The sequence below is a fragment of the Osmerus mordax genome, chromosome 13, assembly GCF_038355195.1.
Source record: "Osmerus mordax isolate fOsmMor3 chromosome 13, fOsmMor3.pri, whole genome shotgun sequence".
Classification (NCBI taxonomy): Eukaryota; Metazoa; Chordata; class Actinopteri; order Osmeriformes; family Osmeridae; genus Osmerus; species Osmerus mordax.
Window position 1 is genome coordinate 8,474,958 of NC_090062.1, and position 27,598 is coordinate 8,502,555.

The 27,598-nt window shown below is 41.1% G+C and overlaps 1 protein-coding gene across 23 annotated transcripts in view; it reads left to right on the forward strand.

Moving 5' to 3' along the window:
* Positions 1 to 280: 280 nt before the first annotated feature.
* The window catches only part of madd (MAP-kinase activating death domain), a 37,207-nt gene continuing 9,889 nt past the window's right edge, over positions 281 to 27,598 (forward strand). For 4 of the 23 annotated variants that reach the window (XM_067248847.1, XM_067248859.1, XM_067248852.1 and 1 more), the window contains exons 1-23: positions 281 to 526; positions 6,115 to 6,335; positions 6,522 to 7,166; positions 8,828 to 9,131; positions 10,640 to 10,771; positions 11,027 to 11,140; positions 11,573 to 11,653; positions 13,761 to 13,817; positions 14,534 to 14,706; positions 14,905 to 15,140; positions 15,290 to 15,449; positions 16,152 to 16,252; positions 16,498 to 16,706; positions 16,819 to 17,072; positions 17,178 to 17,308; positions 18,602 to 18,703; positions 22,242 to 22,350; positions 22,703 to 22,889; positions 23,000 to 23,150; positions 23,459 to 23,662; positions 26,482 to 26,585; positions 26,780 to 26,863; positions 27,239 to 27,391. In XM_067248847.1, the coding sequence (XP_067104948.1) occupies positions 6,277 to 6,335; positions 6,522 to 7,166; positions 8,828 to 9,131; positions 10,640 to 10,771; positions 11,027 to 11,140; positions 11,573 to 11,653; positions 13,761 to 13,817; positions 14,534 to 14,706; positions 14,905 to 15,140; positions 15,290 to 15,449; positions 16,152 to 16,252; positions 16,498 to 16,706; positions 16,819 to 17,072; positions 17,178 to 17,308; positions 18,602 to 18,703; positions 22,242 to 22,350; positions 22,703 to 22,889; positions 23,000 to 23,150; positions 23,459 to 23,662; positions 26,482 to 26,585; positions 26,780 to 26,863; positions 27,239 to 27,391 (3,750 nt within the window). In that variant the 5' untranslated portion in view covers positions 281 to 526; positions 6,115 to 6,276. Of the gene's footprint in view, positions 527 to 6,114; positions 6,336 to 6,521; positions 7,167 to 8,827; positions 9,132 to 10,639; positions 10,772 to 11,026; positions 11,141 to 11,572; positions 11,654 to 13,760; positions 13,818 to 14,533; positions 14,707 to 14,904; positions 15,141 to 15,289; positions 15,450 to 16,151; positions 16,253 to 16,497; positions 16,707 to 16,818; positions 17,073 to 17,177; positions 17,309 to 18,601; positions 18,704 to 22,241; positions 22,351 to 22,702; positions 22,890 to 22,999; positions 23,151 to 23,458; positions 23,663 to 25,092; positions 25,141 to 26,481; positions 26,586 to 26,779; positions 26,864 to 27,238; positions 27,392 to 27,598 lie in introns of all 23 variants that reach the window. The other 19 variants (XM_067248851.1, XM_067248864.1, XM_067248854.1 and 16 more) reach the window with 8 other exon arrangements.

Genomic DNA, 27,598 nt, shown 5'->3' on the forward strand with positions numbered 1-27,598 from the left:
TAGCGTTAACAATCTGAATAATATGTTAAATAATGATTGATAATTTTAAATGCATGTTTGGGTATTATGCAGTTGACTTTAATGTCAATGCCACTGACAGTGGTTTGAGCTGTGTAATGTAGAGAGGTATTCTATGCATACAAGTCTGTCCATGTCTGTAGCTGTTCCACTGTTTTTCGTTCGTAGACCCATCCAAACACTAGTATGGTACAGTCTCCTCCCAGTCATTCAGTATGCGGAACTCCTCCTTGCAGTATGATCTGAGGAAGACAGGTCCACCACCAGCTAACCGTAAACCATCATCCAACCACCGTACATCGGCAACGAAGGTTTGACAAAAATTGCACTTTGAACAGCTAAAGGAATCGTTTCACACGGATCATGCATTCATGATATATATTGGATATAGCTAGCTACATCGATTCGAAAGCAAGATACTACACAGGCTTCTAACCCAAGGCAAGAGGCCGACGACATCAGCACTAGCAGCAGCTGGCTTTCTAGCATTGGCTAGCTCGCGAGCTAGGTAAGGTGTTACCCTATCATGCTCCAATGAATGCACTGGCTTTTACGAACAAGGTAGTCATCTCGTTTGCCAACGTTTCGACACTCACATTTTCACTTAATATCGTCAGGGTGGGCTGTTGGTATTAATACTAGCCTACACTAATAATGTTAGCCACCTAATTAGACCCCAATATATTTAATCCCCTCGTGACGTCAGAAATGATGGAGCTAGCTAGCTACTATTACTAGCCTGGGGAGGATGTTTATTATTTATGGATGGTGCCAGCCAGTTTGGAGTTTATGGACGCAAAATGCATTAGCGACTGTATGCTTGTTTAGTGTATGTATATTGCATTCGCTTGTACACTTGCCCTTGCACTACTACTTACTTGCACTACTTAATTCAAGCTAGCATAATGCATGCTTATGAACTGACAAGCGGGTGCTCAATTTGAGGTGGCTAGTTAGCTAGTCGCCTATAAGCTATTGGCCCGTCACCTTCACCGCAACAGTGAGGACGTAAACACCCTCACTACTCTAGCTTGCTTAAGTCGACGATGACAACTAGCTAGCGCCTACAAAAACGCCTCCGTTCAGTGCCCATATCATATGATGATGATGATGATGCACGTTTTTGTTGTTGATGGTACTTGAGGTCAGGGGCGTTTATTTTACATTCGAAACCAGTGAAAGCCCACACAGCTTTTGTATTTATAAGACAATATAGGAATGATGGGACAATGATAAGTTTGAGCACTGAGCTACAGATATGGCCTGTCATTGACCTACCTCCATATGTATAGTATCACTGATTTACTATAGCCTAGAAATTGATTACATGATTTTGCTTAATAATTTTAAGTTTGACCTATACACAATAATTGTATAATGCTTAGCCTAGTAGTCTTTGAATTACTCTACTAAGATCAGTAGAGTGGGAAACCATGTCCGTGTCTTGGGCCTTTCACTGTTTCAGGCCTGAGTTGTAGCCCATATTAAATTATTTGCTCGCCACTCAAGTTCAATATTACTGGCAAAAATAGGTGTGTATGTAGTAAAGTAACTGTGATGAATATTTCTTTCCATCTGTCCTTACATAACCAGAATGCTGCCTGCAGACCACTGTCCAGATTCAGCTATTGTCAACCTTTGCCATTTAGCCTGTGAAGATAGTTAAATTGTTGTGGGCTCGGTTTATTCCTAAAGAATAAGTGCGTAAGTTTGTCTACAGAAGGTTTGGAGTGTTTTTCCCCAATGCTCACCTCTGGTTCAATGGCTGAAAGTGGTTATATTACGCCACAGGAATGCCAAATGAGGAAAACAGTGTCACTTACAAGGCATAAGGTAGACTAGTGGTGGTCTATGGTAGTTGCTTACCTTTTTCATTGGATTCATATTTTTTATGTGAAAGAGAAGATCAGAAGGATGAAGATGAGATGCCAGAAACACAAGTAAATACCTGATTGGATTGAATTGTTTATGGACTGTGCTGTCTACGTACTTCCTCTTGCAAATGGAACTCCTGTCAATCAACTGTTAGGTGCTGATCTCTTAATTTTCTACTTTTTTACAAAAAATATCCTGTAGGGTTAGGATTAAGAATTTCATCCTCCAATATACTTTGAAAAAATTAGTTTATTTCATTCTTATTTCAAGAGTTTCTGTCTTTGAGGATGCATCAATGATAAATGGCATAGCATACACTGTTTGAAACCGGTAAATTCATTTTGCAGTGTTTGTCTTTCTGGGTGGAGTTTAAAGGCACAGTATTCATATTTACCTTTCTATTCAGCTGCTGGTTACAGTCCAGAGGTAAGGCTTCCGGTGCCTGCAAAATACTTTATCTGTCTGATGAGATCTGGGGAAGGTCTACCAATTTTATTTCCAATGCTGTGATGTTATTCTTTTATGATAGGCTATATCTTGATAGCATAGACACGACTCTTAGTTTTATGTATTATCACAATTAGCTAATTACTTTAGTGAGGTCCCTTGTTGATCTACCCCCACACGTTTAATAGAGTTATATTAGTTTTTTTTTTTATAGCCTTAACACAGTCAACTAACTATATAATGGCAGATAAATTTTTCCACTGATGAAGTGTTGATCGAAACTGCTGGGGGTATTACAGAGGGTTCTTCAATTTAATTACCCAACTACAGTGAAAAGAAACATTGTTGAAAGGATTTCTTTAACACCAGATTACATTTCACTTTCTTTATTTTATATTTTACTGTAACAGTATTGCAAGAGATGTACTGTAATTTCTGTGATGTTAGGCTGTAATAAGCCTTCATACCACACACATTGGATCCAACTATCTCTTAATGTACTTTGTTTCGAAGACATAAATGCACTCTTACATGGCAATCACAATCAAGCCTTTTCCATGGCCGTCATGTCTAGGTTCATAGACAGGTAGCCCTAACACTTTGTAATGAAAGGAGACTAGCTACTGTTAAACAAATTAGTCACTGCTCTCATGAAATTGAATAAAGCACACTGGTGAGTAGCCCTATCACACAGTCTGTGTCCTTTGAGTGAAAGGCCTGCGACTCACAGATTTAGGATGAGACGGGGTGTCCTCACTCCTGCCAAGTTCAAGATATCCGCAGTTTGATGTCAATTCTACAACTGAATGTTTAGTGGTTTGATATGAATGGAACCAGAGATTCATGTTTAAATCATGCTGCATGAACAGTTCCTTTTTGGTATTTTGTTTAAGAAAATAGATTTTTTATAGCATTTACCTAGCCTAATTTTTCAGTTATGCTTCACACATTTCCAATTATGCTTTATACATACTTTATAAAGTACACACTCCACCAATAAAGAGCAAACTGTGCTTTTGATTTCCCTGGTCTTGTCAAATGTTATCAACCTTGGTTCCAGATAAGTGCTGGCTACTGTATTATTCTGATCAAGAATGGACAATCCAGTTGAACAAGAAAGCAGTTTGGGTTGCTATGGCAACCATGCTGAGTTGTATTACCATTGGGGCTGATGGCAGTTCTGTATTCAGCATGAAAGATTGACTGGCAGGGTATAGCTGAGCATGGATGTTACTGTAGATTTCCTGTTGCCTATTTTTTTCTTTCTTTAATCTTATATGAAAAGCCATCACAGATAACCATGAAAGATGTACAGATAAAATAATGAGTAGACCCTTTTCCAGCAATGCAACTCATCTTTGATTAGCTTGTTTATTTGTTTTAATATTCAAACCAGAAAGCTTAGATAAGCCTAGTGATTTTACGAGTGCACAAAGGAACAGACTTAAGGTGCACACCGGTCTTCATACATGTTAGCCTATCTGTTGTAATAATACATTTTTCTTAGACAGTGTTAGGCCTCTACCTCATGATTCGGCATCATTATCTCATGTGATAATTTCATGTAGGCTAGGCTATGTCTGCTTGACATATTGTAACTCAGGCTAACTGGGGTCCTGGTATTAGCCCTAGGTTGCAATCAAAATGTTACAAGACTCTTGAAAGAGCTTGATTCAGAGACTTGAGTGTTACCTCGAGGGTTATTATTTGAAATTATTAACAAATAACTAAATTGTTTGTTAACTGGTACTCTAGTTGTCACAGAAATGCGGGCACCAAATCCATTCCATATTTTGATCCACCAGTTGCCGGATATCTTTTTTACATGCTTGAGAACAGTTATACGGTTCTCCTTCCTCTAAAAAGATATTGGATGTATGTAGCCTGTAAACGGACAAATTACTGACACTTTACATTACCAGCCTGACAGTCTCAAATCTTTCAACACCACTAGTTGGTTTCTAGGATATATTCACTACGAGTAGTGACTGCTCTTTGTTTAATTTGAATGTACTTGTACAAAACCCATCTAATTCTTTGTTAAAAGCAATTTCTTGTTTGCCAATGCAGTATGTCCCAATAGATGTGTTGATGTAACGCCAGCAAGCATCTTAGGTTTTCCTGGTGATATTGGACATACAAAAACCTGAGAGGAGAGATTTTCATGCATTGTTTTAGACATCCTTTGCAGCTACCCATTGATAATAATTCCCAACAATACCAAACAACTAGTTTTGTGTTCCGTTCTGCAAACAAACACTTTTGGACAAACTCATTTCTACAGCTTTGTAGGCCTAATCCCTGCTTGCTTCCTTGTTGCTGTCGAGCTCTTGTTTTCCAAGTGGCTAATACGGCATCATCGCCTTTTGTAGGGTCCTACCAGATGCCCCGTGCCTCAGAGCTGATTAGTCCTTAGTGGTGTACCTGTGACGGAAGTGGGATTGACCACACACACAGTATTGTTACTACAGACCACACACACACAGCATTGTTACTACAGACCACACACACACAGCATTGTTACTACAGACCACACACACACAGTATTGTTACTACAGGCCACACACACACACAGTATTGTTACTACAGACCACACACACACAGCATTGTTACTACAGACCACACACACACAGTATTGTTACTACAGACCACACACACACACAGTATTGTTACTACAGACCACACACACACAGTATTGTTACTACAGGCCACACACACACAGTATTGTTACTACAGACCACACACACACACAGTATTGTTACTACAGACCACACACACACACAGTATTGTTACTACAGACCACACACACACAGTATTGTTACTACAGACCACACACACACAGTATTGTTACTACAGACCACACACACACACAGTATTGTTACTACAGACCACACACACACAGCATTGTTACTACAGACCACACACACACACAGCATTGTTACTACAGACCACACACACACAGCATTGTTACTACAGACCACACACACACAGCAGTGTAACCTTGTTTGTTAGATTTAACAGACTGAATATTTTTGCTTATTGGTTAGGCTAGATTGCCTACAGCAGTTACCAAAGTAATGTAGGCAAATTTCATTACGCTTCTATGTCACATATGAGTGCTAAGTACATTTAGCAACAACATTATTTAATGTATTGTTGCATGTTGTACATGGAACAGTTCCTACAAGCTTGTCCCAAGGGTCGTGACCGTCTGTGTTTATAGGGAAAAATTACATTGCTGTTGATGCTGCACTACATTCTTAAGTGGTTAATTATATTGTGGAGGATGTTTGTTCCTGTTTCTTACTACCTGTAAGAATCAGAGGGCCGTCTGGACAATACAGCAAGCTCACAGGAAGCTTATACTCACGGAAAACCTGTAACTCATGGACCTAGTCCCCCAAAGTGGCTTACCTCATCAGATAAGTCCAGTTAAACTCCATCACAAACAATCTGTTAGTTCTTCAACAAAGACATATTATACCCAAGGAAACTGAAACAATTAAAGATGATGGATTTTCAAATAGTTTCTAGTTGTCAATGCGGAACTATGTTTGGGATTATTTGTCATTGAACCTCTACCTCACTAAAATGTAATTAGATGGTGACTTTAAGGCAGAATTAAGAGTACCACCGTAACCTAAACCCCTTTTTTAAATTTTATTATTATTATTACACACAGCTGCAAAATTTACATTTGAAATTAGGAATAGACAATAGGTATCTGACCCCCTGTTATTTAATATGCCATCTTTTTTTCCCCGTGTGTTGCAGGTATTTCCATTATATTTTGTCAATGACAGCAATGAATTTGAAGGGACTGGTTTCCTTTCCTACGTCTAGGCCTGCTACAGCGTGACTTGATTGTTCCAGATTAATCCAAAGGGTAATATAGTCTGAGTTGCCATGACTTAAGGACAACCTCATCATTCCAAGATGGAGAAAAAGAAAATGTGCCCTCGTTTACTGGACTACCTGGTAGTAGTCGGAGCCAGGTAAGAATGTGTTTGTTACACACAGCTTTTTAAAGCAGTACATGCACCAGCATAACAAACCTAAAGAATATCGGATGGACCTTGTGAGCCGCCAAAGAAACAACTTCAGCTCCTCTACAAAATACATTTCCTTTTGCTGGTCCTTTTTCTCCTAATGATAACCTCTCTTTACCTCCTACCCGACAGACAACCAAGCAGTGACAGTGTGGCCCAAACTCCCCAGCTTCTACGTCGCTACCCTCTCGAGGACCATCCTGACTTCCCTCTCCCACCGGACGTAGTGTTCTTCTGCCAGCCAGAAGGTTGCCTGAGCATCCGCCAGCGCCGCGTCAGCCTCCGCGATGATGCCTCCTTCGTCTTTACGCTGACAGACAAGGACTCTGGCATCACACGCTATGGCATATGCGTTAACTTCTACCGCTCCTTCCAGCGGGGACACCACCGCAGCCGTGGAGACAAGGTATCGCATACCGAGGCCGCCACACAATCAACAGAAACGGCCAGTGACGGATCGGACGGCAGCAGTGTAGGCCCGGCCTCGTCCTCGCTGGCTCCACCCTGCAACGCCGAGACAAAGGCGCCAGCCGAGAACAGCACGGAGCCCAGACCCCCGGGCGGGGAGCCGAGCGCAGGACGGTCCCCACGGCACAAGCGCAATGCTGCCAAGATGGCTAACCGAAACCGCAATAGCACCCTCACCTCACTGTGCATCCTCAGCCACTACCCTTTCTTCTCCACGTTCAGGGAGTGCCTATACATTCTCAAGAGGCTGGTGGACTGCTGCAGTCAGAGGTTGACACTGCGAGCTGGGCTGCCACGTGCTACTCAAAGGTGAGAATTATCATTTTGTAGAGTTTTTGCCGTTTCACGATTGATAGCCTAAATCTAGATGGGATTAAGAATCTCTCTTGAAAAGTATGATTTGGGAAAAGATTATCTAAAACTGCATAATGTGACTATTATCAAATAAGAGCCACAAGTGTTCATCCACTCTGATATGAAAGGGGAGCTTCTGGATTCCAAGACTAGGTTGGATCAGGGTGACATTGCAGAATTTCTACATTGATAGTTTAAAAATGAGGGAGTGACTAAGATGCACATTTCAGGAATTCCATGAGGTTGATCTTGAATATACAGTGCATGTGCACTTTTTTCAAGCATGTCTATTTCTACAATGTGTGAGGTAAGCAGAGTACTTCCTAGTTTTTCCAGGGTCAGCATGGCTGTGCTTTGTCCCCTCACCAAATACAGCAGAGGGTGATTTCCATGTTTGCTTTAGAAAGACACCCAGGTGGTTTTCATTCAGTGTTTATTGAGTGTCATTTTAAAATGATAATTTATACAAAAGTTAAAATCTTCAAACTTTATTTCTTGTGTTTATCATCTTTAGTTACGTAATGACTTGAAGCTGCAATAAGTAACAAAATACAACAAATTCAAATAGGCATATAAGAAATAGCGCCCCCAATTATTATCAAAACATTGATGCTTTCCTCCAGCTTGAGATTGATTGACAGTGGTTTCACAAAACAAGACAAGGAGAAAGGTCTGCCTCGCAAAGGCAATTGGCTGGAACATAATTACTGGAATATAATTGTCTGGAAAATTGCAGCACTGAGCTTTCTGTGTTACTAAACAACTCGTTGGCTTTACACAACATGTTTATAAGGGAATAAACGTTTCTTTCTACAGAAAAAAATGACCAATTGTACCTTTTTAAAGGTTTTCAAAACAAAGGTGACCTTTTCTTACAGTAGCTTCGGGGCAGTGTCAGAACCTCTGGATCAATACATTGTGAGTAGACAGTCATGAGGTTTTTCTCATCACCCCAAGCAGCATGTGTTGTCCAATCCCTGGGCAGAGTATTCCATTCTAGTAAACAACAAAACCTAGCAGTTGAGGATAGTAAAAATGTCTTTCACTACTCACTCACTATCCTGACATTTTGGCTTAGAAGTGACTGAACAGTGATAGAAACTGGGGTATAATTATTGTGTAGGGACAATGCTGTGATGGCGCTGACAGATTGAGGTCTTTGCCTGCCTTCAGGGAGCTGCTGCAGTGGGCGGGAGGACCTCTGAAGAGTTAATAATTTGTTTCTCCCCTCGTCATTGATGGCAGACACTCTTTCCGAATGGGGTTTAATACCGCCACGTGTTTACACGTGTAGAGAGCTCTAGAGAGCTGGCTTGTCAGCGTACCAGAGGTCACTCAAGGGCCTTTTGCGTGTTTGGTTTACTTATAGCTGAAGATCATGGAATGTAGGGTGGACAACATTAGTCCAGTAACAATAAATCCAAAAGATAAAAGACCTGTCTGAAAGTGTAGTCTCGGGAGAACAAAACATAATTATGAACTGCAGTCATTTATCCCCTTCAGAGCTATCCTAGATTCATGGTGATTTATGGTTCAACAGTGTTGTTAGTATGTTAGCGCTGACTCATAATGCACACCTCCCACATTGTTTTGTTTGGTTCAAATATTGTTATCAGGGACACCATGTGGCGTGTGTTCACGGGAGCTCTGTCAGTAGAGGAGAAAGGCAACCAGCTGTTGTCCGACTTGCGGGAGATCGAGTCCTGGGTGTACCGTCTGCTCCGTTCCCCGGTGCCCGTGGCGGGTATGCGGCGCGTAGATGTTGAGGTGCTTCCCCACGACATGCAGCCAGCGCTCACCTTCGCACTGCCCGACTCTTCACGCTTCTCCATGGTGGACTTCCCCCTACACCTGCCCCTTGAGCTGCTTGGCGTGGACGCCTGTCTGATGGTGCTCAGCTGCATTCTGTTGGAGCACAAGGTGAGCAGCAAAAGGCCCTCAATGTGGACTCAGGATTTAATAGTGACCCATTTGTCCTTCAAACCTAATAGTAATCAGTTGTTTTTGCCATATCTCTGCTTGCCATCCCTAGTTTTGACAGCAAGTATTTCATGATTCCTGCAGTATTGTGGTAATCTAAATGAATACATACATTTTCTTAATCTGCACCTGAAAATGCACACTTCCTCTGTACTAGCTAAGTGAAATTGACTTGCCATTTGCCTGATATGTGCTTAGCTGTATGTCTTAATTATCGTATATTTTCCTCTCCTTATTACAATTCATCATCTTCCAAACCACAATGTAAGTGTTGGATGTACAAGGATGGATGCAAGCAAGGTCACTAAGGACATCCATTGCAATGTTTTCCTCCAAGTCTGGGAATTTAAATTAGTATTTAAAAGTGAGAAGAGGTGATGAAAGGAAACTAAATTAGACTGTCCTCCTCAATGCGGCCATGTTCTTCTTCCCTCAGCAAGTTTGTGTCCCTTATCTGCTTCTACTAAATGAGACTCCCAAAGCAATATCCCAGATGACCCACAACAACACCCACATATTTTGTATTAGGATTGTTGTTGTTGTGTTTGGGGGTGGGGGGGGGGAGGGTGTAGTAGAGGGGGTAGAGGGGGTAGAGGGGTAACTAAAGGTGGGATAGAATAAACAATACTGCTTGTGTTCAGAAAAATATACTATAATGCTTCCCCTCAAGCAAAGCTGGGTCTTTGAAACCATCTTTTTTGTGTGTCCCCCCATTTATACTTAATATATATGTTGAATTGCAGTCTGTATGTAGAGTCTCTTTTGGTAACTTCAATCCTCATCTCTGATTCAACCAATCCAATCTTATTACAGCTTTTGATGTGCTGTGATGACTAATAGCACAATCATCCTGCCATCATGGCTCCAAACACATACTGCACTCCACACGTCCTAGTCACTTTTCTTTTCTCACATCTTCCTTGCTGCCACATTTCCTAATAGCCTCACCCCCTTTTCACTATTATCGGTTTCAACCCGAACCATTTTTCTTTTCTGCAAATCAAACTCCACATCCTGACACCATTACTGCTCTTTGTCCAGCCCATTGTTAGTCTGAACATCTGCAGAGACCTGCTCATGCATCAGTGCCTTAAGGAGAATATGTCATGTTAGCCTTGAGCATGGCTTTGTTTTCTAGTTCTACTTGAATAATAACATTTGCTGAATCCCCAGGCATATCTTGCTAATAGGCTATATTGTTATTTTAAAAACCTTCCTTTTTCTTGACCGGGAAAATGATAAAACTTTTTGCAACTCTAGACGCTGTTAGACAAAGCAATGGCAACAATGTTAGACAAAATGCTTTGTGGAAATACATATACAGTTTGTGTGCAGTATGTACAACCATACTACAGAACTGTGAGGATGTTTCACACCATTCAAGTTTAAAAATGTATTCTAGAATATTGACAAATATTATTTTCTAAGACTCATTCTCTTTTTTCCAGGTGGTTCTTCAGTCGCGAGATTACAATGCCTTGTCTATGAGCGTCATGGCATTTGTTGCCATGATCTATCCTCTGGAGTATATGTTCCCCGTCATTCCCCTACTGCCCACTTGCATGGCCTCTGCTGAACAAGTAAGGAATTGAAATCTATGTTGGATTTGTATATTTAAATTTTCTGGTGTTAGAATTTGTGTTATTTATAGACCGGTACTTGAAGTGTCTGTAATTTGTAATTATTGAGATTATGCCCTCAAAGTTTTATCAAATGACTTGTACTGAGTACTTTAAAATATCACTATAAAGGATTTAATGTTTTGTTTTGTTATGTTACATCTTAGAAGATATAAATTGTGAACTGATTTTTTATTCTTTTTATTTCCCCTGCAGCTCCTTCTGGCCCCCACTCCATATATTATTGGTGTGCCAGCCAGCTTCTTCCTCTACAAATCTGATTTTAGAATGCCGGACGATGTGTGGCTTGTTGACCTTGACTGTAACAAGGTCAGTATCTCAAAATTCTAGATACCTTTTTTACCACAGCTCTTTAACTTCACTTCAAATGTATGATGATTTACTGACTGAATTGTCAAATATTAATTGTCTACTGTTCGTCAAAGCATCTTTTTATATTTTCAATATACATGTAGAGGCCATCACAGTCTTACTTTGTCTTGAGTATTATGGGGTGAACATATTTGTCAGTGCCTTTTTTTAGACTTCTGCATCACTTGCAGGTCATTGTTAACATGCAAGTCCTCCCACTTGGTGTGAGTGTGTCACTACTTTTGAGAGCTTAACACTCACCCACTTCCTAGCCTTTTGGAAACAGGCATCTGCCTTTAGTGGGTGGTGGGGTATACTTCCATCAGGTGAAGAGGTGGTGTGTGATCGGTGTGTTTTTTTAACATTTGAGCATTCTGCTTTGCTCAACAGGTTATAGCACCCACGAATGCTGAGATCTTACCTCCTCTCCCTGAGCCAGAATCCACTGAACTCAAGAAACATTTGAAACAGGTAAATCATCTGCCCCAAGTCCTTAGTTAATTCTGGTGCTGCTTATCTCTCTGTGTGTGTTTGTGTGCAGTTAAGAGCTGGAGCAGAACTAACCAGGCTACAGAAGTGGTGCTAGTATGTTACCAATGTTAGTCAAGGTATTCAGATTTGTCACTGCTGCTGTATTAGTAAAAGCAACAGCATATGTATGTACAAGCCAGTTGCAGCAGCTCCTTTAAAGTAAAGTATTGTTGTACTTGATGTGTAACCATCTCTTTTTTCAGCTTTATGAAGAGGTTTTTGGGTAGGGACAGGCTCTGGTATCTTACTCCTGTAACTACTGTTGGATGTAGTTTGCATAGTGTGTGGGAGCATTTTGAATTGAGCGTTGTTCTAACACAGACGGTTGTTTTTCTTTTCTTTTCCTCTTTTCCTTGCATGCTCTAGCTCTTGGAGGTAAAAGTAGATATACTATGTCTTACCCCCAGGACCTCAGTAATGACCGTAGCAGTAGAACTAACCAAACCCCCTTAACCCCTAAACCACACATTAGGATCTGGTTCTGATTCATGAAACGATTTGTATGGTTTTGTAATTTTGAGTTTTTTACCTGTAACTTGAATCCTATCCTCCAAGATATGAATATCAGACCAAGATATCAGGAATTGATTTTTATTAATGGGCCTACTGGCGACACACTCTACACTGTTTAGCACAAGTAGAAGAACATTGTTAAATGTCTGTAAATATAATTACTTATACCATATTTCATCATAGTAGTTGACAGTTGATCGTGCAGATGACCAAAGATGTGTATAATCTTTAAATAGAATCTGTTCCTCATGCTCACCAACTCATTAATTACAATTTCAGAAGACAAAATATTTTCTTGTGATCTTGAAATTCATTCATATCATGTCTTATTTGACCATAGATAAGCATTGAATCAGAACTAGTCAAGTTGCTGTGTGTGATTAACTTTTACCCTAATGTTTGTGTGACATTAACTTAGGTGTGTGTGTGTGTGTGTGTGTGTGTGTGTGTGTGTGTGTGTGTGTGTGTGTGTGTGTGTGCGTGCGTGTAAAAGCACATTACATTTACAATAATTTAAAACTTAGGAATATCTAATTTTAAAGATTTTAAACAGCTTTTTCCCAAAACATATTTTGAGGAAGCAGAATATAAAATACAATAGTTAATAGGATATCAAGCAGTATGGCACTGATGCTACAACTTACAATGATACAGACTGTAATCTGTTAAAGCATTTCACTGGTGAATCAAAGTAGAATAGAGAATTCCAAGGTATGTTCTCACAGTGTATTTTTATTATAGGCATCGTTTCAGCTCATTATGCAGGAAAACCACTGTTCCCTTCTATCTTAAAAATATTATTGTACAATTCAAAGTTTATAGATGAAAACGTGTTACATTGCCACAGACAAACAGTGGGTCCAAACGTCCCCGTCCCCCCATCTCCTTTTTCGTTATTGTCAAGAGATCTGCTCCCTTATTTGTGTATTTGCATGACCACTCCATTGTAACCACTGGCTTTACCAGTTGGTCACCATGGATGGCCTGTAGTGTCCCTAGTGGCAGAAGTGTAATGTGTTACTTTTGTATTGCATTCTTGTATTCATGTGTCTCTGTCTCACTGTGTCTTCTATGGTTTGATCTGTAAACATATGTCGTCTGTTCTCTCTCTTTCTCACTCTCGTTCTTCCTCTCTGTCACTCCTTTGAGTCAAGAGTTCCTATTGAACTCTGGATACATACCTTAACATATGTTTTTTCTAAAACTGTTTATTTTGTCGTAAAAGCCCTGGTGAGCCCGATGATTGGCTAAAACAATACATTTACTGTATAAATAAGTGTCCCAAAAAATCTCACCAAAATTGACAACACTTTTTTCTTTATTTATTCAGCTTAATTTAGTAAAGTGCTAAATGACTAAATGTAGTAATCATGATTAAGAGCTTTTTTATTATAATTTACTAAAAAACACAAATGGAAATTGGGGGATTGCATCTATCTAATTTTTTCTTCATGTGGTTCCTGTCACTCTCAGCAATTGGTCATCCCAGCCTTTCATGTGATCCTCCTGCCATTTCTCTTGTCCCCCCTCCTAGTGTCTGGTTAGGTTGACCGTGATCACCCAAAAGCAGATCTTCTCCTCTGACAATAAGGTTCCTAATTTTTCCTCCTGTGGAATGTGCTTTCCCCATGCACGAATTCTCTCCCTGACAAAACAGGATTTTCTTGTCTTGCTTGTTACTATTGATATTATGTTTCTTAATTACCAAGTTTTATAACCTCTTAAGATTTATGTACTGGGTTATAGAGACTCAATAAACCACATTTTGATAGCCTTTTGTGCAGACCCACCATTGCTTAGTTCTGGCTTGAGCATGACTGAATTTGTGTGCATCTGTCTTGCCTTCAGTGAGTGTTCTTAAACTAACTATAAAACTAGTCACTGCAATGAAGTTAGGTGAGTTCAGGACTAATCAGCAATAATCCATTATGCTAAGCAAAACACTGAATGAGTCTGCAGCAATCCCAGAGTGCTTTTCAAGCAAACATGTTTGGTGAATCCCCAACCCATCGCTCTTTCTCCTGACCTTTTTCTAAAAGACACTCCCATTTCAGGCATCAGCACACACTATTTAAGTACTGTTCTTGTTGACTTCCTCTTTAATATGCTCAATTATCTCATATTATTACACTACAACAGGATTCGCCTTTTTGGATGAGAATACTTGAACAACTATCTGTGTGGTCTTAATGTAAAACATTTTTGCACTTGCTGATGCCTGAGGTGAGAATGCTTGCTCATCGAGCTGTGGTTTCTATTTCACAGTACTGCAGTATACCACAACCCTTCTCTTTTTACCCACTCCAGGCCTTGGCCAGTATGAGTTTGAACACCCAGCCCATACTGAACCTGGAGAAGTTCCAGGAGGGCCAGGAGTTGCCGCTTCTTCCACCTGGCCGGGACAAGGTGTCACCCTCATCAACTGAGTTTAACCCACTGATCTATGGCAACGATGTAGATTCTGTGGATGTTGCCACCAGGTAAGACTGGACCTTTAGTTATCCTAATCATCCTTGTTCTAGCGGTTGTAAAATGCCTCCTACTGCAAGATGTGTCCAAACTTTTGACTGGTACTGTAAGTGAAGACGTATTTTAGAGAGCTTATATGGCTTAGTCTTTGAGTACAACCCCTTTCCAAAAGTTTTTTCTTATACATATCATTTGTTATTCTCGAACAGGGTTGCCATGGTGAGGTTCTTCAACTCTCCGAATGTGCTCCAGGGATTCCAGATGCACACTCGCACCCTGCGTCTGTTCCCACGGCCTGTTGTGGCATTCCAGGCTACATCCTTCCTTGCTTCACGACCCAGACGCTCAAGCTTTGCTGAGAAATTGTCCCACACCCAGGCGGTAGAGTTCTATGGAGAGTGGGCCCTAAACCCCTCCAACCTAGCTTTTCAGAGGATTCATAACAGTAAGTCTTTAAAAAAAATTCTGCTGATATCATGTTAACAGTATCTGCTATTTTAATTGGACTGAATAAATAACAAAACTATGTCTAAGAGTTGGAAATGGAGGGATTCCAAGAAGATTTTACTATGACTAACTACTTCCATGTTTCAGACGTGTATGATCCCTCCCTGATTGGAGACAAGCCTAAGTGGTATGCGCACCAACTACAGCCAGTGTTCTATCGTGTGTATGACGGCAGCTCCCAGCTGGCCGAGGCCATGGCTGGGCCCCTGGAAGACGATGGCAATGACTCAGACCCAACAGATGATAGGTAATAAAAAAATAATTTGTTGTCACAGGAATCCCATCCAAGCTTATTGAAAGATCAATAGAAGTATTTGAAAGTAATTTAGATACTTGATTTTCCTAACAGTTTGTACTGTAAGTCTTAATCGATTGGTTGAGTTGGCAGTCGATCAAACTAATCAAGTTCAGTCAAGACACTCACGTATTAGATTTGAGCATTTATTGATAACCATGACATGGAAATAGGTTTGACTTTGGCGGAGTGGATGATCTAAGGGAAGCGCTCCCTGCCTCCTCGATGCGACACATACATACATACATACATACATACATACATGACATATGAGGCAGGGAGCAATAGAGATATAATCCCCCTGGTGGATAGAACATACAGACAGCATGGGGGAGAAGGGGATGGTGGAGGGTGGCAGCAGCACTGATCATACCACAACCGGGGTGTGTGTGTGTGTATCCGCGCTGCCTTTTTAATGCCGTCTTATCAGACGTCGCCCAATGGGCTTGTGCTGGCTAACACAGGTGTGGTAATGAGCGGATGATGCACGCTGCCCGGGTGCCATGCCTGAACTAACTTCGCTCATTGCATTCAAGTAGTTGACAGTGTTTGCAAACATTAAGTGACCCAGATCTGCAGTCCATTGTAAAGTTTGTCTTTCATTATTTGTTGTTTTTAAGCACATTGGGTTTAACAAGGTTTTTGTCTTGGTAGTAGCGACAGTGAAGCTTACGATGACTCCAGCTCTTCCTACTCCTCCCTTGGAGATTTAGTGAGTGAGATGATCAAGTGTGACATCCAGGGAGACACACCAAGTGAGTATATTTCAGCCATTAGCTGTCTTTGACATTTGAGCCATCACAAGAGCCACCACATAGACCACAGATCCTCTTCTGACTACATCAATGAAGAAAGTAACATTTGAAAAGATGAAATACATGTGTTTGATGTGTAAATTATAAATGTTCAATGTGCACATTTGTTTGGATTTCTAACCTTTTAATAATCTTGTCATCTTTTTTCTGTGAATGGAAATACATTTCTTTCTCCGGGATTTTAGGCGTACATCCCCCAACTCATGCGGCTCTGGGTGATGCCAGCGAGGTAGAGTTTCAGGACTTCCAGGAATTCAAGGAAGGAGAGGGTCCAGATCGTCCTTCAGAGGTCTGCGATGGACCATCCGAGCCGTCTGATGGACAGCCTCTCCGTTCCAGTTCCAGTACCACAGCCAGCTCAAGCCCCAGCACAATCATTCAGGGAGTCAACAATGTTAGTGACAATCATCCAACCAAGCATAAAAAAAGATGATAGATTGTAAATACGAGGACATTTTCTTTTTTTTGTTTCTGAATAATTGACTACCATCTGTCTTGATTAACAGGAGCAAACGGAACAAGCGGAAATGGAAGCGTCTGCAAGTGCTGCTCTTCAGAACCCTGTCCCGGTATTGGGTGGTCCACCCTTCTCCCGACCTACCCCCGACTCTACAGCTGTGGACTCAGTCACAAAGAAGCGAGAATATGACAATCCCTACTTTGAGCCCCAATACGGTTTCCCTGCTGAAGAAGACCCTGAATCAGAGGAGCAAGAAGAGTCATACACACCTCGATTCAACCAAAACCTTAACGGAAACAAGTGCGTTCAACACACCTACACTTTCCTTTCTGCCCATAAAAAACTGCATATTTGAGAGAGAGGAAAAGGTTAGAGGCTACCGTGACAAACCTGTCTGTTTTACAGGGCCCAGCGTCCACTTCGCCCAAGCAGTCTAAGGCTTCCAGGAGAGTCTGATGGAGAAGGTGACTCTCGTAACAGCTCCCCTATCTCAAACAACAGCGGTGATGGTTTTGGGGGTCTCATGTCCTTTGCCAGTGAGTGTCCTTTTACTGGTTGTAATTTAAAGGTGACATGACATGCTGTTTTTGGATGCTTTTATATAGGCCTTAGTGGTCCCCTAATACTGTATCAGAAGTCTCTTTCCCGAAATTCAGCCTTGGTGCAGAATTACAGCCACTACCAGAAGTCCCACAAGGAGCTTTCCTCAGAACGCGCTGTTTTGGTGTCTGTAGCTTTAAATGCTAATGAGGAGCGGAGGGGCGGCACCATGCGCTAATGTTTACTATGGATGTATCGCAATGGCTGTAGCCCCGTTGCTGTAAGATGCCTTGAATTTGCCCATTCTCATCTGATAACCCTGGTTTGCAGAGGTACACACTCAGTCATTTCAATGAGGGGAAAGGCGGATATCGCGCGCACCATAACACCAACAGCAGAACGGTTATCCAAATAACAAAGAAGTGTACAACACTCACGTTACAGCATGTGTATTCACACACATACTTGATGCTATCTATCTTTCCATTAGCGACAGTAACTCAGCTGTTAGCTGCAGAGCTAATGTTACAGCCACATTCTAAGGGTAGCAAGCTAGGTAACCATATACAGTAAAGCTACAAAATGATATAGCGTTAGTTAACTTACTTGTCCGAGGTTAGTAGCTGGACGAAGGAGAGTTAGTACTGATCCAGAATTTAATTTCAGCAAAGCCAGTTTTGTATTAGCTCAAGTTGAGGAAACAGTCGTGGCTGAAGTGTCTGGCGCAGACATACAAAACAAATGCGCCTACAACAGAAGTTGTGTAGGCTCATTTCCAGAGAAAATAAAATTAAGACACTGGGTCTTCAGAGGCTCGGATGAAGGAACTGTAAAAAGATTTTTGTTTTCCTTTGTACATCCAAACTGAGCAAATGTAATGCTTCGTTCGTTTGCAAGCCATGATGTCTCTCGAGGATAAAAACACTTGCACGGTCGCAGCTCAGTTTCTTATGGGCGGGCCAGATTCTCTGGGCGGGCAAAGCAGAGAGAGGAGAGGTAGCCTTCCTCCGTGTGACGTCACAAAGAGGAGATTTTCAAACAGAGCAATTGAGCCTTCATTTTCTCAAAGGCGGAGAAGAACACCCAGGGCTTGGTTTACACCTATTGAAAATTCTAGCCACTGGGGGACCAAAGGCAGGCTAGGGGAACTCATATTAATGTTAAATAACCTCCTAAAGTGAAGTTTTCATGTCATGTCACCTTTAAGTCTCAAAATGAGTTTTCATTGGTATGGTCCATCGTAATTTTCTATTCTCTAACTCGTCTTGATACTCTCCCTGTTGCTGTAGGTAATCTGTACAAGAACCATGGCACCAGTTTCAGTCTCTCCAACCTAGCTATCCCCAACAAGGCTGCAAGAGAGAAAGCCACACCCTTCCCCAGTCTCAAAGGTACAGTGACCCAGTCAATTGGATCTGCTGTCTCTCATGTGATCTCCACTCACTTTTTTCCTTTTCTTTTCTTTATTTATTGTGGAATATCCTGTTAGTGTCTATCCTTCCTTCCCTTAGTGTGCATTTGTTCACATTCTTTTGTGGATTAATGTATGTGCACACTTTAGGGAAGGTGTTAAAATTCAGGTATTCCGGCTGTATTCAGATTTCCAATTTGAGTGAACTTTCCAGCTACAATCTCCATTATCAGTTTTTAGTTACGTTTTGTATATATGCCCTCCAGCTGATGTATCCTAAAGTTTATCACCACAATAGATTAAAATATCCATTAAAAGCAATACATTTTCAAGGCTCAAAGGATAGTAACAAAATGATTTTGTTTATCATCATCAGACAATCCTTCAAAATAAGAAAAAAACATATACTTTTGCTCTAAATCTCAAATATATAGTTTACAGAGCAATGCAGTTGGCTACTTGTATGTTCAGCTGCGATAGTAAACCTGCCAGGTGTTGAAAAGAGAGACTGGCATTCAGACATGGCTTTGTTTCCCTTTTGTTCATGTTTCAATTCAGATTTAGATGGAATACATTAGCGATCTTTGATAGTGTTTTTAGCATACTTAGCCTTCAACATGTATCTTCACTTTCTTTCTTTTTTGTCTTTTTCCTCATTCTGTTCACTTTCAATTTGATTTATATATTTATATTTGATACTCCAAAAGAATATTTTAATTTTGATGTTGAGGGAGAAACGGAGCAAGGTTTGTAGCAATGTTTCTTTTCAGCTTGAATATGTCCCCCCTCTGGATTGCAAAGTGAATAATATGGCACTATTTTCAAGGAGTGTATTGAGCACCTGACAAAGTTAGATCTTTCTCTCAAATATTTAGACTTATAATGTTCCATGGTCTCTTTTGTAAATGTTTACGTTTCAGTTTTGAGAGAAAAAAGAAATGCATGTGTTCATAACTCAATAGCTCCATCCTGTGTGGAATAGCTGCCATAGCAACTTTTTGTTTCTTTGATGGTCATGTGTTTTGTCTTTGTTCAGATGAAAGCCCTGAAAGCCCGGGTATGTTATTGTCTGGTGTGGTAGTTTGTTGTTTGACTAGACCCTAATTTGACCCTGATATTAGCACCCCCTATCCCAGTGGGTGAAGAAGTAGATATACCTGTATGTTTATTCCTGTACAGTATATCTATACCCTTTCTTCTGTCCACTTATCATTCCTCTCTGTGTGACTGATTGGAGTCCTTTTGATGCGCTATGATGCACACATTTATAGACTACAGATCTTTTAATTGTCATACAAATGACTCTTTTCGCACTGAGGTCAGTTACTGGAATGTGGTGTTTTTCAGAACGGTTGGGGTCCTGTTCAATTCCACTGAACTTTAGGATTATAGGACCTATATATCTGAGATTGAATGGAAATTCAGGTTCAACCTGCCTTCCTTCCCCATGACGTCTGGTCCCTTGCTAGTCTTCTTGGTGACGCTCCCTTGTCTCTGTCAAAATTCCCTCTTCTTTTATTAAGACAAGTTTTTTGGTAGTGATGCAGAACTTTAAAGGCCTCTTGTTGAAAGCAAGAGTACACATTGAAAAGAAGGAATTCTCACACCGTCATAGGTTTAAGTTAAGCTGTCTGAATCTACTTCCTACACAGCTTGGTCTTGGAGAGATGACAAAGCATCTTATATATGATGTACTACAAATCCCCTTTAGCTAAATGGTTTTACTTAAATCCATGCTTAGCAGTCCCAAGGAATTGAAAAGAAGACCTGAAAGGCAATATGAGAACTGGTCCTAACACTTGAAGATCTAATGTCTCCAAATAATGTTGCGCGTATTCCACTCTTTCATTTCTAATGTCTTTCCTTTGTTCTACCTGTCCCACTCTAAACTCAACCCTTCTATCACACCCAGTCAGTAAGCATGTGTCTTTTTTTGTTGTGGGTTGATCTTTGGACTGGTTTTGTCTCGGCCGGTGTCCCTCTCTGTATCTCTTTCCGCTGCAACTAATTCTGGGTTTTGTGTCCAGTATTTGGGCTAAATTCTCTAATGGACATAATAACAGAGGCCGGCCCGGGGAGTGGAGAAGGTGGGTTCCCCCCTTGACTGCGTGAGCTGCATGCTTCTCCAAGCCAGTCAACCACGTCTTCCAGCACTCTCCTCTCTCACGCCCCCACCCTCTTGAGTCACCTGTCATGTAGCCTACCATAGAAGAATTATAACAGCACCACATTCCAGTCATCCCGTTGTCTTTCATTATTCACGGTGACTGTTGCCCCAACCACTAACTTCATCGAGTCATCCATCCATCTTACAGTTGGGGTTGGGCCCTTTTTACAATTTCGATTTAAGATAATGTTTTTGTACGATAAAATGTGCAATTTGTGCCAAGATAATACTGTGTCGTTTTTGAGCCAAACCTCTTTGCAGCCAAAATATTTGCAGAATCCTTGCATCAATAGCTCTGATGTGTTCCAGGATGCCAATATGTTTGACACTGTTATTTAACACACAAATATAAGTAGGTTTTCTCTCACCATGTCAGCGAAAGCAGGCCTTGCAACTTTGTGCGATAGAAACTACTTTTGGAGGAAGGTATGACATTATTCATACAATGCTGTAAAGAATATGATATAACAGCATATCCGGTTTAGTGGAAAGTAATGCGTTGATTTGTTTATTATAATGTACATTATAGCTCAATAAACATACCTTTTTTTGTTATTGAACGTAAGGAGTCTGGGATGCATGCTGGGCACCATATCTTTAGATCACAGGTTACTTAATCAAGAAATGTTGTTTGTAATGGTCATCATAATTTTTGTGAAACTAAAACATACTTTGTACACCTGGTATCTACAGTATCCACTGTTGTCGGTTTTAACTCTACTATTATTAGTCATTGAACTGAGGCTTAACTGGGGCCCAACCCCGAAATGGCGCCCTTGTTTTTTTGGCCATAGTATGGTTAAATCATGTGATTGTGATCCAGCCGTTCAAAAAGGTGTTTGGAAACACCAGTGTAATATGTTTTTCTATCCTCAAGTTTTTAGTTGCTTGGCTGCCTCTTCCGCATGACACATAACTGGTCTTGTTGCCTCGCAGACCCTTCCTCTATCTGACCTGTCCTCTCTGTTCTCTGCCAATGTGTGATTTTACCAAAACAGCGCCATTTTGACTCCTGTGTGTGATGTCCTGTTGGATGTGTCCTTCACCTGTAGTTAGTTATCTTTAACATTTAGATATCCATGAGCTGTGTGTGCGTGTGCGTCCTTACTTGGTGTGCAGAGTGTTCCTCGTCTTTATCTTTGTTGTACTTGTGTGTAGCGTCCTTGGCTATAGAGCCATGAGCAGTAAATCCAGTTTTGATGAACTGTAGTTGCAGTAGTGTGTCCCCTTGAGTTCTTTTGGAGCAGTGAACTTTTGGCAGGTGTTTTACTCAATCAAAGTTAATATACATATCACATTTGCATGTAGACCTCATGTATTTATAAAATGTTTCCTCCACCCCATTCCCAAGGCGCTCGGGCTCCCAGGGCCCTTGTAGACCAGAAGTCCTCTGTCATCAAGCACAGTCCCACAGTCAAGAGAGAGTCGCCTTCCCCCCAAGGCCGCGCCAACAACACCAGGTAGAGAGCCTATTTATGTATAACTGTCAAATGAATATGTCCAACGTACTTCTCTGTTTCTTGACAATGAATTATTAAAAACTCAAAACTGGAGAAGGTGAAGGGGTCTGAATACTTTCTGAAGGAACTGTTTGTATTTACAAATGTAATCAGGCTCCTAACAGTGGGTATTCCTGTCAATCAATGTAATTAATATTATGTGGTAATACATTTACAGAGAAATAATTATGTTTTAAAGCGGTATGTGAGGTTGCGGATGAAGGTTTTATAATGGATGTTTGCATTCAGTTCTTTCTCCAACTGTATGCACGGAGGCAAAGATTGATTAAAAATATTCTTTACCCAACCCCAGTGAGAACCAGCAGTTTTTGAAGGAAGTGGTCCAGAGTGTTCTAGAGGGCCAGGGAGTAGGCTGGCTCAACATGAAGAAGGTGCGTCGTCTGCTGGAAAACGAGCAGCTGCGAGTTTTTGTGCTGAGTAAGCTAAACAGAGCCGTGCAGTCGGAGGAGGATGCCAGACATGAGGTTATCCGTGATGTGGTGAGAACATTTCTACGGGCAAAAATTCAGTCCATATTACATTTTGGGATATATTGGGTTTTAGTTTGTTCTTTTTACTATGTGTGTATTGGCTGTGTTCCTCTCATTAGGAGGTAAGCAGAAAAGTGTATAAGGGCATGTTGGACATCCTGAAGTGCACAGTTTCCAGCCTGGAACACTCTTACACCAATGCGGGGCTTGGAGGCATGGCCAGCGTCTTTAGTGTACTGGAAATAGCACGCACACACTACCAAACCAAAGGTAATATTGAAGAAGTCCACCTCATAAAAAGAACTTTCAACTACTTTTAGAAAAGTATAAGAAATATGTTCTTGTACAAAATGCGCTTGTATCATTAGTGCTGTAATTATTGATCTGTGAGTGGTTCATATCAAAAACTCTTTTCTAATCTTCAAATCTTACACCGCTGTAATTGTGGTGTCAGCGGGAAAAACTCAATATTTTTTGTACTCTTTCCACTACTCTATTTTCCCCTTTCCCCCTCATTACTCTCTCCTCTTATTGGTGGATTATTTCATTTTGGCCCCTTCTTTTGGGTGGCCTGGTAGACCCAGAGAAGCGCAAGCGGAGCCCCACAGACAGTGCTGGCAGCCCAGGCAGCAAGGAGAGTCCATCGGCTCGTATAGAGGGTGCCAGGCCTCAGGGTCTGCTTCTTGTGCCTCGCCTCCAGCTGACACATCCCACCCCGGGCAAAGGTGCCCGGCACTTTGACACCCGGAGTCTGAACGAAGAGAATTTTATTGCTTCTATTGGTGTGTACTACTCTCTGACACCCCTTGCATGCGCTCCAGAGGACCCCTCCTGCCCTGCCCTCCCCAGCTCAACACCCTAAACCCTTTTCCTCTCGCCCACCTCTCTGTTCAACTAGGCATCCTGGGGAAAGCCTCTACCCTCTCAAAAAAGGGTATTGCATACGTGAATGTCCATTAACTTGGACCTACACAGCGTAATTTGCTGAGTCTGTAGAGTATAAAACATCAAAAAGTGCTCGTCAAACCACACAATGCACACCGCATATTTTCAGACCAAATCTCTACCAGCAATTCTGAATTACCAGAAAATTATTGTTTGTATTCCATGTGTGGTATCAAATTTGCCTTGAGAGGTGTAGGCGTGCGTGGAATATTCCCAGAACCCCCAGCCTGGATAATGTGTTTGTGCCCCCCCTCCTTCCTACTGAATGTTGAAACCACAAGCCCTCAATTTCCAGCTCCTCGTGTGGATTCTCATTGTTTGCTTTCTAGCACCTTGATTGCATGTCTTTGTTTTGTGTTGTGGAACCCAAATCTGCAGTACTGTGCTGGGGAGATACAGTAGAAGGCTTGTGCATAGGTAGAGTCTGTGCCCGTCGGCATCTTTACTGCAGGTTTCTGTAAGGCCTGCTGTAGGCAAGGCAGAACCCTTTGATCCAAGCATGGAGGGTGACAATATCACTCCCCAGTAAACAGTCCCAAGAAAGACACAAATTCCACCTACTTGCCTGTTTTGTAAACCCAAGTTACCCAAAGTAGGGTAGAGGGAGATACTTGGTTCTCCTTTTGGGTTCTATTATTTCTCAAGTGTTACTTTGGGTCTGTGTACAGGGGAAAGATTTACCCGACCACCCTCACAATACCCTTCCTCCCCTTTTTTCTCTCTGGAAAGATGCACCTTCAATTCTACGGAATGTCTTTTGAGACTTGCACCCCTGCTTTTGCAACAGCTCCATTCCACCTGCTGGCTTGCTGGCCAGCCTGTCACTTTCATTCCATGCCCCCTTCAGAAAAACCCTCCCTTGCACACCCTGGTTTTAGAGAGCCGCACACTCTGAAGCATGATCCCCCCCACACCACCCCCTTGACTCAAGCCCACTTTTGGAGGAAATCATGATCTTCTCTTTTGTGTGGTTCTCCAGGACCATGGTCTACAGAGGATTGGATGTGTTGTAATGTTAATTCCATAGCAGTTACTGGCCATTTTACTGTCGTATTGATCATAGTCTTTTGTGTTCTCATAACAAAATGATGCTACATACAGACATTACAAAACATCCTCCGTTGATAAATTTGACTCTGGATTTGAATGGTTAATTTTGTTTTATGTTTTTCTCTTTTAATGCTCATCCTCCATACCTGCCTACTCAAACAAGCTCTCTGACTCTCTCTCTGTCTTTCTCTCCTTGCTTGCAATGCATCTTGGGTAGAATTGTGGAGCAAGCACCAGGATAAGCAAAAATCTATGGAAAAACAGAGTAAGACATTTTCTGCACACCAAAAACGATTGGGGTGTTACATAAATACCACCTGTTAACTTTTGCAGTCCTCCTTCCTTCCTTTTCCAAATTTGACCTGTTTTTGTAGTTTCAGTACATACTTACTTACTTACTACAGCCACAAAGTTTGTCAGAAAGGATTTAAATGGAGAAAAAAACCCACCAAAACGATATGTTGTGAGACAAAAGTCTCCATTGGTAAAATGCAAATGTATTTTATGCAAAACTGAAGCGAGGATGGCATAGAAGGTAGTAAAATCAACAAGTCAGGCACAAGTATCTAAAACAAGCGTTTTGATAGAATAATGATAGAATGTAGTTTGGTCCCTAATAAATTGTAGTGACTATGAATTTAACTATTTACAATTTTCTGTTTCATGCTTTCCAAGTATGAGACTGGTTACCTACTTCCCTTATCTCTTTAGACAGCAGGTCTGGGACAGTGTGGGATGCCTGTGTGAGTGGTTGAAACCAAGGTCTCATGAATTGGTATCTTATCTAACATCTTCAATGTAGTTCAAAAAAGATTTAATAAAAGTCATGTAAACGGAAGTATGGTGAAACGTTATGAAGTCATGTCAATCATAAAACCTTGTTCAGTCAAATCCTTTGGTGACCTAGAGAGACATTTGAGTTATCCTGAATTGATATTCAAGACAAAGGGATGAATAGGAATATAATCGCATCAGAATTTATTCATACAGTTTTCAAAGAAAATGAAGCAAAGGTTTTCTAACTGAAATATTTTATATGCAAATTCTTATCAATCTGTTGCGAGACACAGATGAAATGTATTCAGAAGTAAGTCTCCCAGCTATCTTGACTGTCCATCAGTTTGTCTGCATGTACTGTAACTGCCTGTGTGTGTCTATATTTGTACTTGAACCTTGTAACTTTGACTCTAATGAATTATTGCTGTTCTCTTACAGTGTGATCTTGAACCATCTTTTAAAATTCTGATTTGTTTGCGCCACTTGGTCTTTGAGTCACAACTTTGTCATTTTTATAACCTGCAATCTACAGTAATTTAAAGTAAAATACCTATACTGTACCTCTGTTTTTTAGTTTTTTATATGTTTTCTAATAGTTACAGTTAGCATTATGCTTTTTCAGATGAATAGATTTGGTGTTTTGAATATTCCTCATTGGGCCATTGTACCTATTTGAGCTTTTTGGCTAATGTAACATTAGCCAAACATGTGTTACATTCACTAATTAGATTGTGACTACAGCAGAATTGCCCTTCTTAAGTGTTGTGAAAAACCGTATGCGGGTGGGGGATGTACACACGGCGACCATGCTGACCATTCTGTTCTGCAGGAGTGGAGGGAGCTAAACAGCAGCGTCCAGAGGTGACAGACACTGAGGAAAAGAAGTCTCAGATCAGTGCAGATAGTGGCGTCAGTGTCCACTCAGGGTCTCAGGTAGGCTCCTCCTACTGTTTACTGATGACTACTTATTCACAATATTCAGACTTTAGCCGTTTCCTTTACTGTGGTTGTTCATTTTGTGTTGCTGGTGTGTCATACTGAGGATGGTCACTGTTATGAAAATGTCCTTTTATCCGTACAGATGTGATGTGTGCTTCTGCTGTATCTTTCTCTGTTCTGTTTTGCAGAAGAGTGACACAGAGTCAGTGACCAGCTCTGAACCAGCAGTGCTGACCAGAAGCACCAGCCAGGATTCAGAAGCCAGCACAGTGGTAGGGCACGGCCAACACAGAGACACTGAATCGCTCCAAGATCTGCTCGATTTTATATCTGTTTTGGTTTAGATCCAGTAATCTCCTAGCCATGACTCATACCCTTTCTTTTGAATGGTATAATAACCGTTTGGTGTTCTCTTTTGTTAGATCAGATGTTTTGAGCCTTTTACAGTTTTCTTGTCTCAAGGACTACAGGTTTTCATGCTGTGTTTAATGAATCTGCATTGTACAATATAAAGTACTATCGACATAGAAAGTGGCAAATGGGAACAATGAGTAATCACATGTGATCTTATAATGATATATAATTATAATGTGACGTCCATGCGTCGCTATTATGCCTTGTGACAATTCTCTTTGTCACCCCTCCAGATAAGTAACAGCTCGGGGGAGACGCTGGGAGCAGACAGTGACCTTAGCAGTACTGCAGGGGACGGGGGAAGGCCTGCTCCCCATCTTGCTCTCTCCAGAGGGACTCTCTCTGATAGCGAGATTGAGACCAACCCGGCTACAAGCTCTGTGTTTGTGAGTATAACTTCAAAGCAAATTGCTTGAGATGTGTTGAGCATGCGGGACAGTTCAGACTCTCATGTTGTACCACTATTGATACCGAATATGTTAATGTGTTTTTTTCCTATCTTTATTAACCGGACATTAATAGATCCTCCAGTTCTCTCCATATAAAATAGAAATGACATCAGTTAATTACATCGTTGGCCTATGTTAGATGTG